General features: G+C 35.3%; 1 protein-coding gene across 2 annotated transcripts in view; it reads right to left on the bottom strand.

Moving 5' to 3' along the window:
• The window catches only part of LOC145247965 (O-methyltransferase MdmC-like), a 52318-nt gene that overhangs the window by 8960 nt on the left and 30858 nt on the right, over positions 1 to 12500 (bottom strand). For both annotated transcript variants that reach the window (XM_080109615.1, XM_080109614.1), the window contains exon 4: positions 8637 to 8737. In XM_080109615.1, the coding sequence (XP_079965741.1) occupies positions 8637 to 8737 (101 nt within the window). The remainder of the gene's footprint in view (positions 1 to 8636; positions 8738 to 12500) is intronic.

The raw sequence follows: 12500 nt of genomic DNA, 5'->3' as shown, positions 1-12500 counted from the left end.
GCTGGGTCAGAGTGGACCTGGAAGTAATGGCAATTAAAGAGTGGCTCCACACTCCCCAAAGCCCGCAAGCTGGGGCCTTACCATCGGATATAGTTTAAGGTCATATCCAGGACCGTCAAATGATTAGATGCCATCAGTTAGAATCGAAACCAAAACATTAAGCACTCCAACCATGTTCCCTACCTTTTGAGGATAAAAAAGAATTAAAATTAAACCACTTCAAACTATGAATGAATTTGTGCATGTTTTTTTTTTTTTTTTTTTTTTTTTTTACACAGTGATCACCACTTATCAAGGCCCGGAAGCCACTCAGGGATAACGGTTATTGCAAGTACATTATGTTAGTGTGGAGATTTGATGAAGTGTTTAATTAAGGGGGCTGTTAACATTGGACTTGAAGACATCCAAGTTGTAGTCCGGAGGGAAGCAGGCAGACGGAACAGAGTTCCACAGGCGTGCAGTTCTAAGAAAGAAGCTTTGTTCATGGGATCCGCGTTTTGATTTAGGCACAGATATAGAGTGGGGGAAATTTTTCACAGTGGATTCAGCTAGATGGGTGTTTTTCGTGAAAGATTGGCGAGGAGGGACCAGAGATTGGAGTTCAGACGAGCACCTGCCATGAAAATAACGATAAAACAAGGATAGGCTCGCAACGTCTCTTCTGTGGGAGAGAGGTTGCAGGGTAGAGAAAAGGGCATCCCCCACTAAGGCACGAAGTCTATTTTGTACTCTGTCAAGGCATGATAGGCTGTTTTTGGCCGCTCCTGCCCAGATATGGCAACAGTATGTGCAAAAGTAATAGGAATATGTCAGCAAGTTGAAATGAACATTTTTGCATTTCAACTTGCCGACATATTTCTGTATGCATTATTTATCCATCTAAAAGATTTTTCTTGTTATAAACCATACTTGGTGTATGTTTACTATTTCCGGTTAATTTCAGTGTCATGTGACCAGCAGTTGAAGAGTTTATCGGTTAAGTATTTTCACACAAACACACACACATACAAGCATCTGTAACATTACACACGTTTACACACGGAACTCACACGTATGCAGTCTACGTCGCAAAGAGCATAGAACTTTTTTCTTTTGTTTTTGTAACAACAACATTTATTTCCTCGTTGTCCCGGCACACATGACTTCTCGTTATGGTTGTGATATAACTAACGTCCTCTCGAACGTCCTCTCGAACGTCATTTCGAACGTGCTCTTCTGTCTGTTGCACACATTCTTTTTTTTTTTTTTGGAGTCTCCTTCCCTGTCCTTACTATGACGTCATTTCTTATTTTCACGCATTTGCATATGCGCGTCCATACTCTGTTGCACATCTACTATTATATTTATTAGTATATTTAAGCAGCATTTTTTCTTTTATGCTGATGAGCAGATACAACATTGTTTGTTTCTCTTAAAATCCATTTTTTTTCTTTTTGACGAACTAGTTTCTGAACATGTTGTTTGCGTGTAAAAAAAAATTTGCCGTATTTGCGAACGTTTTCGACCTCCATAAGTCGTCCTCACGCGAGTGATAAAAAAATAATATAAAAAAAAATAATGTAATGAATTGTTAATGTTATATTTATATGCATAATTAACTATTCTAACTTTTGGGGTCAAGTAACTAATCTTTCATCCCTGCCCGACTTAAGTCTAATCGACAAAGTCGTAAAACGCACAAGTCTTGGTTTCTGATGGGTAGCTAATCTGTATAAGTCTTGGTTTTCGGTGGGTAGCTAATCTGTATAAGTCTTGGATTTTAGAATTTTGCAGGCAAAAAGCAAAGATATTTCTTGTGTGGACACAAATAAATTATATGTGGGAATTCTAAAAGATCCAATATTTTTATGGAGCAATTCCGGTTTCTGATTGGCTGTTAGCAGAACATGGCTCCATTTGATTGGTCATTTCCTATTGCCAGTGTCTATAAATAGAACCTTCCAATTTCCTTCAATTATAACCCATAATTATATAAAAAAAATTGCAACACCCGAAATCAGAAAACTCTCAGTATCAGAATTGGTATCGGAAACGTTTTAACCTAATTTCTAATTCCAAAAAAGATTTTTTTAACTTAATTTTCTATCGCTTGTAGTAATAAATAATTGATGCCGCCATTCAGTCTCAAAAGACAAAGGATACCACATGTAGGGGCAGCTGCAAAAGTAATTGTGAGGCAAGGGTTGCGCAATCCTCAACCACACCTCTCCTGAATCGACACTCTTTGAGTCCAGTGGCAAGGAGAAAACTGGAAACAATAGCAAGATAAATGGAGAGCACATACAGCACCTGAAAGTACCGAATAGTCACCCATTTGTACTGACCAGGTTCAATGTTGCTTAACTTCGGTGATCCAGCGGGAACCGATGTGTCAATGTGATTATGCTGTACGTAGTAATAATAACATGATAAAAATTACTCTTTTTTAAACTAATAAAAAAAACTAAAATCTGTCAATAATAACAACATCAAAATACAATGTAAATGTATTTTATTTGTGGCTGGTAACGGGGGTCAAGCGATTGGACTGACAATTTGGGTATCCCAAGTTCGATCCATAAAAATCACTTTCACTTAGGTTGTTGGCAATTTTCACTTGGTTCCTACGATGTCTTTCTAGAAAGAATTCTGACTTTAAAAAATATCTGGGAAATCAATGCCAACAATAGAATCTTCGAATTCATACAATATGACGATTTTACTTGTGTAAAAAAAAAATAATAAATAAATAAATGCAAAAACACAAACTTTGCATAAATTGCACAACGTCACAAGAGTTTTATAGTGACGAAAGATTACTCTTAACTGGAATGACTACAAGGGACGTAACTTAATAACCGACTAGTGCAAGGGAGATAACTAATAACATGTTATTAAGAGTAAATTGAAAGAAACTCTTACAAATTTTATCTTTATTCAAAAATACAACTCATTAAGAATTACCAAACAAGGATTTATTTTTGATGGTTATTTTTAGTAATGGAGTGTTTGCGGCCTAATAACACAAAACAAAAATAGGCACTTGTGCGTCGGTACTTTTTTGGTTTTTAGTTGAGACATGTGGAGAGTGGATAGCAGGTGCAGACAAAATGCACTTTAAGGACCAAATCAAAAAACAAAAAAAGATTTTTTTTTTTTGTAACAACACCAGAAATGCTGAAATTTTTTAATGCATGTTGTTGTTGTTGTTGTTGTTGTTGTTTTTAAATAAATATAAGAAACTTAGAATAAGACAAAATAATTTTTTTTAAACAAAAATATATATATATTTTTTTTTTTAAATAAAACATGAATATGCATTATTGAAATGCGTGTGAATTTTGAGAAAAAAATTTTATTTTAAAATTTTAAATTTTCATAATAAAAGTCAAAACATTTTTTTGTAATGAATGACTAAAAGTTGTCAAAGTAAAATTTTCATTAATCAACCATGTGAATTACTATTTATAGGGAATACTGGGCAAAATGTCTATTTTGTTTTTAAAAAATTTTGATTCCATCCTTAAATTGCATTTGTTTGCCCCTGCTATGCACTCTCCCCATATCCCAACTGAAAAACTCAAAAAGTTGTACTGACGCACAAGTGTCGTAAAATATAATTAATCAACAAATATGTATTGATAAAGCTGATATTTTTCTGGATAGTGCAAGAGATTAGTTCTTTAAACAGAAAAACCAATAACATGCAGCAAATATTGAGTTTATTAACATTTCTATGAAAATAGTGCCCATTGTATTTTATATTTAGAACTGACCCAAATGAGATAAGTTAACAAGTACTAAATAAATAAGGGTTGTTTTGGCTAAAATTGGTAGCAGTAACTGACTCCGAGGTCAACCTCTAAGGACGCTCAGCCTAGGAACAAATTTGATGGAAATTTACTTCAATACGCGAGTATGCACAGAGCCTATCAGGGGAATGTGTTGTGGTGACCCCTGATTGGCTGATTATGGTAGAGCGATTTTTAGTGAGTTGAATGCAGTTGAGGCGCATTCACAAAACGCCCCTGAACGCGTCCAAATTACGCTGACTTCGAGATTCTGTTAATATCTTCTGCTCGCAAGCTGAATAACATTTTCATCACATATTGTATTTTGCATAAACAAAGCAGAGAACAGTTTCGTGTGAGGCAAAAAAAATATCTTCACTTCTGATAAGATTACTACAACAAAAGCTTCCCTCCCACCCCCTACATCCACCTTTGCCGATTGTACGTGATAACATAGAATGAAAAGAAGGAAAAAAAAAATGAGATTCCTATTACAATAACGATAAAATATTACATTTCGGCATTGTTTCAAAATCTTAAAACTCTTTAGCTATCTCACAATTTTCAATCAATTACAAAACATTTCAAAAATATATTAAGTAAGGTATACTCGTGTAATATACTGCCCCCCTCCTCTCCCGCCAAGTATAATTTTATGTTTGCAAAAATATATGCAAACATTACACAGAGTTTTACAGAAAGTTGTAAGTGTAAAAAAAAAAAAAAAACTCTAATTAATTATTTACTAATTTTAAAAGAATCGAAATCAGAATTGGTAATTGTATCAGAATCCGGAAAATTTTTGGAATCGTCCAATCATTATTTTTTTACATAACATTTTGAGGCCTTCTTTTTGACCACTGCAAGTCAAAAAAATCTCATGATAACATACGTAAAACGAGGTTACATCAAAGAGAGGTCACTCTTACATTCTTGTCCAGGGTTGCCAGATTATCTTTTTAAAGGCCAAATTCACAATATTTGGTCTTTAAATGGGCAATTTGGCAATCCTGGACAAGAATATGAGAGTGAACTCCCTTTGTTGTAGACCTTTGAAAAAGGCCAAATATTATTTTTTTAAGTTCAAACTGCTTCAAAAGTGGCCAAATTCGCAAAATTGGCCATTTTTTGAAGTATAACGTACAGACTAACTAAGAGAAGGAACAAGCAGAATATTATATAGATTGTTGAAGAAGTCTAACAATATTAACAAGAAATGGAAGTACATAACAATTAAACAACCCGGATGTAAGTGTGACACTGAAAATAACACACATGCTGTTGTACTAATATATAGATAAGTGTAGTAATATCGGCAAGGGATTTTTATCGTGGACCCCCAGAATGAACAGAAATTAGACTATACCTGTAATGATCTGGTTCCTGTTGATTTTGGAATGGGAATTCTAAGAGACCCACCCTCTCAGGCCTTTCTTTGAAATGGGGGGGGTTATTGCTAATCGCCTGAAGCGCCCTTACTGGGGAATGCCGACGGGGCTGCAAGGGCACTTTTTGCAGGTCAGAGTGCCTCTCCTCTGGTGCACTTATTTATCAGTCCCACTTTCCGACCATGGTGTCTAAGTTCTTGCAGGGGGAAAGAACTAATCCCACTTTCCGACCATGGTGTCTAAGTTCTTGCAGGGGGAAAGAACTAATCCCACTTTCCGACCATGGTGTCTAAGTTCTTGCAGGGGGAAAGAACTAATCCCACTTTCCGACCATGGTGTCTAAGTTCTTGCAGGGGAAAAGAACTAATCCCACTTTCCGACCATGGTGTCTAAGTTCTTGCAGGGGGAAAGAACTAATCCCACTTTCCGACCATGGTGTCTAAGTTCTTGCAGGGGGAAAGAACTAATCCCACTTTCCGACCATGGTGTCTAAGTTCTTGCAGGGGAAAAGAACTAATCCCACTTTCCGACCATGGTGTCTAAGTTCTTGCAGGGGGAAAGAACTAATCCCACTTTCCGACCATGGTGTCTAAGTTCTTGCAGGGGGAAAGAACTAATCCCACTTTCCGACCATGGTGTCTAAGTTCTTGCAGGGGGAAAGAACTAATCCCACTTTCCGACCATGGTGTCTAAGTTCTTGCAGGGGGAAAGAACTAATCCCACTTTCCGACCATGGTGTCTAAGTTCTTGCAGGGGGAAAGAACTAATCCCACTTTCCGGCCATGGTGTCTAAGTTCTTGCAGGGGGAAAGAACTAATCCCACTTTCCGACCATGGTGTCTAAGTTCTTGCAGGGGGAAAGAACTAATCCCACTTTCCGACCATGGTGTCTAAGTTCTTGCAGGGGAAAAGAACTAATCCCACTTTCCGACCATGGTGTCTAAGTTCTTGCAGGGGGAAAGAACTAATCCCACTTTCCGACCATGGTGTCTAAGTTCTTGCAGGGGGAAAGAACTAATCCCACTTTCCGACCATGGTGTCTAAGTTCTTGCAGGGGAAAAGAACTAATCCCACTTTCCGACCATGGTGTCTAAGTTCTTGCAGGGGGAAAGAACTAATCCCACTTTCCGACGATGGTGTCTAAGTTCTTGCAGGGGGAAAGAACTAATCCCACTTTCCGACCATGGTGTCTAAGTTCTTGCAGGGGGAAAGAACTAATCCCACTTTCCGACCATGGTGTCTAAGTTCTTGCAGGGGGAAAGAACTAATCCCACTTTCCGACCATGGTGTCTAAGTTCTTGCAGGGGGAAAGAACTAATCCCACTTTCCGACCATGGTGTCTAAGTTCTTGCAGGGGGAAAGAACTAATCCCACTTTCCGACCATGGTGTCTAAGTTCTTGCAGGGGGAAAGAACTAATCCCACTTTCCGACCATGGTGTCTAAGTTCTTGCAGGGGAAAAGAACTAATCCCACTTTCCGACCATGGTGTCTAAGTTCTTGCAGGGGGAAAGAACTAATCCCACTTTACTGACCATGGTGTCTAAGTTCTTGCAGGGGGAAAGAACTAATCCCACTTTCCGACCATGGTGTCTAAGTTCTTGCAGGGGGAAAGAACTAATCCCACTTTCCGACCATGGTGTCTAAGTTCTTGCAGGGGGAAAGAACTAATCCCACTTTCCGACCATGGTGTCTAAGTTCTTGCAGGGGGAAAGAACTAATCCCACTTTCCGACCATGGTGTCTAAGTTCTTGCAGGGGGAAAGAACTAATCCCACTTTCCGACCATGGTGTCTAAGTTCTTGCAGGGGGAAAGAACTAATCCCACTTTCCGACCATGGTGTCTAAGTTCTTGCAGGGGGAAAGAACTAATCCCACTTTCCGGCCATGGTGTCTAAGTTCTTGCAGGGGGAAAGAACTAATCCCACTTTCCGACCATGGTGTCTAAGTTCTTGCAGGGGAAAAGAACTAATCCCACTTTCCGACCATGGTGTCTAAGTTCTTGCAGGGGAAAAGAACTAATCCCACTTTCCGACCATGGTGTCTAAGTTCTTGCAGGGGAAAAGAACTAATCCCACTTTCCGGCCATGGTGTCTAAGTTCTTGCAGGGGAAAAGAACTAATCCCACTTTCCGACCATGGTGTCTAAGTTCTTGCAGGGGAAAAGAACTAATCCCACTTTCCGACCATGGTGTCTAAGTTCTTGCAGGGGGAAAGAACTAATCCCACTTTCCGACCATGGTGTCTAAGTTCTTGCAAGGGAAAGAACTAAACAAGACCACTATAAGTCTATTAATACTAAACCAGTTCAGACGGTCGCATATGCTTTTACATTCAATTGATGGAAATGTGTAGGTAGAATAGAGCTGACAAAAAGACAGAGAAGTCAATGGGATCAGATAAAGAGAAAGAGTTTTGATGAAGAAGAGGTAAACGGCTTACACAGTGAAGAAAGGCAGGGAAGTTCAAACAAAGTGAGATAGACAGGAAGGTAGAGATAAAGAAAAACAGATAGATGAACATAGAGAAAGGCAGGCTTGGTCAAAAGCGAAAAGGTTCAGACAGGGATGAAGGTAGACACAAGCTTTAAGTCAAACAGTCAGTGGGTATAAAGAAATGATAAATGAAAAAATAATAAATTAATTATAAATAAATAAGTAATAAATAAGTATGAAATAAATTAATAATAAATAAATAATAAATATTAAATAAATAATAAATAAATACAAATTAAATAATAATGATAAAAAAGAATACAAATTATAAATAAATAAAAAATAAATAATAAATAAATAAATAAAAATAAATAAATAATAAATAATAAATAAATAAATAATAAATAATAAATAAAAATAAATAAATAATAAATAAATAAATAAATAAAAAATAAATAATAAATAAATAAATAAAAATAAATAAATAAATAAATAATAAATAATAAATAAAAAATAAATAGATAAATAATAGATAAATAAATAATAAATAAATAAATAATAAATAATAAATAAATAATAAATAAATAAATAATAGATACATAAATAAAATGATAAAAAAGAATACAAATAATAAATAAATATAATAAATAAATAAAATAAATAAATAAAATAAATAAATAAAATAAATAAATAAAATAAATAAATAATAAATAAATGATAAATAAATAAATAATAGATAAATAAATAAATAAATGAATAAATAAATGAATAAATAAATGATAAATAAATAAATAAATAACAGATAAATAAATGATAAATAAATAAATAAATAAATAAATAATAGATAAATAAATGAATAAATAAATGATAAATAAATAATAGATAAATAAATAAATAATAAATAAATAAATAAATAAATTAATGAATAAATAAATGATAAATAAATAAAAATTAAATAACAAGTAAATAAATTAATAAATAGATAATAAATACATACATAATAAATAAATAATAAAAAAATAAAAATAAATAATAAACGTAAAATTACCTTAAAATATCCAATGTAACCAGCTTTGTCAGCATCAACAAACACCAAATCAAATTGTTTGCCTTCTTTTGCCAACTCAGCCATTGTTTCCAATGCAGGAGCTGAATTAAAGAAATAGAAACATTTATATTAATCAAAAAATATACATAAATACACTCTAGCCTTTTTGATATTTCTATTTCCACTTATAAATAAAATGCACTTTGTATGTATGTGTCTGTTTGTTCCCTATAGACTCGGAAACTTCCAGGTCGATTTTTTTAAAATTCACACAAATTTACCTTATGTGTCTGGCAGTGTTCTTAGATAGGTTTTGTATCAAAATGCCTCCAATAAGTATCAAAAATCGATAATAAAAAAAAAGATTAAAGAAGGAGCAGTTGATTTTGACTTAAGTTAACACTCTGATAAACCTTAAATCACATTTCATCACCATACAAGCAGAAGAACCAGTATATAAAATCAACAGCATGTTCTTTGATAAAACCGAGGCTCGTTCGGAATAAATGTTTCTCTTTCAGACACAACTGAACCATGATACTTGACTCTTGTAGTTTAAACTTTAATTTAAGCTGTTATATATAAAATAATTTCATAAAACCAACAGCAGGTTCTCTACAGTGCAAGGTAGACTACAATGTATTGTGGATTAAGTCACTGCGGGTGAGGCAAGCGAAGCTCCTCCTCGTGCATCATAGTGGGTTCTTGACTAGAGCAAGCAATCAATCGATTTGATTGAAAAATGGCCAATTTGATTGATTTCGATGACAATATTGGAAATATGGAACATTTGTTGATCCTAATTCAATCCTGGGCAACGTCTGGTCTCCCTGCTAATATATATATATATATATATATATATATATATATATATATAGTGGTGGATTCTCTCATCGAAGACGATGAATGAGGGTTCAGTATGCAATCTTCAGCAGCTCCCAAGATCTGTGACACCACATGCGTAATTGCAATCCTGTAGACGTCCGGCACACTCCTCCGCAGATGGTGAACTTTCATATGCTTGTAGGTCAAAGATGCCTTCTCGAATGAACAGATAACCCTGCTTTGCTGTGTGCTCTCTATATATACACACACACACACACACACACACACATATATATATATATGTATATATATATATATATATATATAGTAAGTTATAAAAATATATATGGCAATTAAGCTACACAGAATATTCCGCATTTCTCGTGAGAAATCGTCAGGCTTATGCAAAGAGTTGTGGTTATATATGCACAGTCTATTGAATTTTTAGTTAGCCAATCAGCTTCCTAGTTTCCTCCGCGCTTATCCTAATCAACCAATGGATGGGCACTTTCAGGACAAAGGTACAAATGACCTTAGGTTCACTCCTTCCTTTGTGTGTGTTTTTTATGGGAAGAGTAGCTATCTAAGTAAGCTGACCTATTTTCAACCTAGGTGCAGTTATAATTACTGGACATTTAACTGCTTTAATTGCCTTTACCTCCTCTCTATCACCAAAACAAAATGTCCTGTTGGATTTAAAAGTCTTCACTAATCTCGGTCATTTAATGTACCAAGAAATACATTCAACCATCGTTCTCCAGTTCTACAACAGGCAAAATCCAACACTGCCATACCCAGTGTCTCTTTTACAAGATTGGACATTTTTATGTTAGAATCATTTATCAATGTTCGATAACAAAACTCGAAATTAATTAATGAGAGATTTACATGGTTTGAATCCACAACAGTGTTAATATTTCTAGGACTAAAACCAGTACAGTCTCTGTCAAAATGCCTAATAGAACCACATTTGAGACAACGCATTGTTCTACCTTGTCTGTTCATTGGATTTGTTAAGTTTCCTCGCTAGAAGTTTTGTTCCCTTTTACTTCCATTCCGATTAAAATTTACAGTTTCAATTTCTTTCTTGATAGGAACTGAGAAATATCAAAAAACACTTTTTTAAAAGTATCCTTCATTGCTGCGTAAGGTAAACTTTCATATGTTGCCCTCGCTTATTTTTCGTTTTCTTCCGATACACTTGCTGCATCTATAACAAAAAATGCTTGGACTCCTTCCGACAGAAAAATTCTGTATTTACGTAATTTCTGGTACAAGAATTCATAACTCATCAAAAAGTCGTTTATGTTAATTCCAGCAGCTCTTTTGTTAGAATAAAAATCCTTAAATATATCTCATCCAACTTGTCCGTAATTATTTTTAATCTGTCAGTTCAGCCGATATCTGTGATGTCTATGTGTCGAACGCATTCTTGTATGTTTTGTGGCAATGACAAAAATACTGCCCGGCCCTGTTTTTCCTTAGGAAAATCCGTGAAGATAGATAATATACTTATGTTTTGTTTCAACTCGGTGTACATTTCTTTGCTTTGCAAAATAGGTAGTGTTTTGTAGATGACGCCATCTTTCTTTCAATTGTGCCCGGGTAACACCAATTCATCTTGTTTACAGGCTAAGAATTGAGTGGGGTGTTTGAAATGGGGTTTAAGGAATTCATTCTTTTCTTCTGGAATATGTTTCTGTTGCCGATATGATAAACAGAAAACAGAAGTGAAGTTGACATGGTAACGATGGGTCTGCTCTATTATCTAGGAAATATTGTCATAGGCCCACCTGTTATATTTAAACGCAAGACCCCTCTCCCCCGCCCCGTGTAAGTAATAGGAATTAAACCCGAAAGATAATACAGTTTCTTTATGAGAAAATTAATTTGAGTTGAAGAGAAAGAAAAAAAATGGAAAAAGAGAACTAAAGAGAGATATGGTTACAAAAGAGAAAGAAGAGATTTGCAAGAAAAGAGAAAAGAAAAAGAATATAAAATAATGGCATAGAGAAAGAAAAGAGTAATCTCTAGAGAGGAAAACAGATGATTTCAAGAGATGTGTGGCTGGAAATAGCGTTTGATAAAACCATTGTGTTCTGAGAAAATAGGGATTTGGCTGGCTGGCATTGAAGAGAACGCATCGCCCCTGGGCTCTTGTCCAAGGGGTAGAACCCCCCCCTCCATAAGAGCTAAGTTGAAAGACTCTTATTCCTAGCGTAGAAATTGTCTAAATAAACTTAAGTTGTAACAATCTGCATCACAAAGCTGTTGAGAACCCAAAGTACCTTGTACGAAGTTTACCATGAAGATCTTTGAAATAATTATTCTTGTTCATAAGAAATGATCTCAGAGTTATTTTTGAATTGTGGACTTGAAACACGGTTTATTAAAGCACCGGCACCAAGTTGCAGCTGAAAAGAACAGCATACAAGCCATTCATCTACAAAGGATGAACTCAACCGCAGCATCTGACGATGAACGGCTAGCTGAAGATAAGTGTTGTGACATAGACTTAAGGTTGTGCATATTTTGCATGCCCAGAGTATTAGAGCGGTAATTCCCAATAACCAGTAAGTATCTGGTTGCATTTTGAGGGGTCCACCACTAGACACTTAAGAGTGTAGCCCTGTAGAGTTGCATATATGGTCCTGTGAGCCAGGATTGATGAACACAGCCAGAGGTATATTACAAATATGGTCCCGTGAACCAGGATTGCAGCAAATACACCCCAAAGGACATGGAATTATAAGTTAAACACATATAATATCTTTCAGATGAACAAACTATGCACTGCTACCAATGTTAGTTCAGTTAGTACTTTCCACAACATAGGATAAACACATGTTACTATTGGCCGGACGCCATATTGAATATCCACTCGAGACAAGGGATAACTAAATATATAGAAAAAAACCACCAAGATCGATAACTGCATCTTTAACACCTTGTACAGAAAGATATGAACATATGCTTCTGTTTATTTATTTAGTATTAAAAACATTTTGTGTTTGAATTCTTCTTCTTTGAACTGATATG

This window comes from Euprymna scolopes, chromosome 26 (genome assembly GCF_053919585.1).
Source record: "Euprymna scolopes isolate OS-2025 chromosome 26, ASM5391958v1, whole genome shotgun sequence".
In the NCBI taxonomy this organism is placed as follows: domain Eukaryota; kingdom Metazoa; phylum Mollusca; class Cephalopoda; order Sepiida; family Sepiolidae; genus Euprymna; species Euprymna scolopes.
This window is presented reverse-complemented; position numbering and strand designations above follow the sequence as displayed.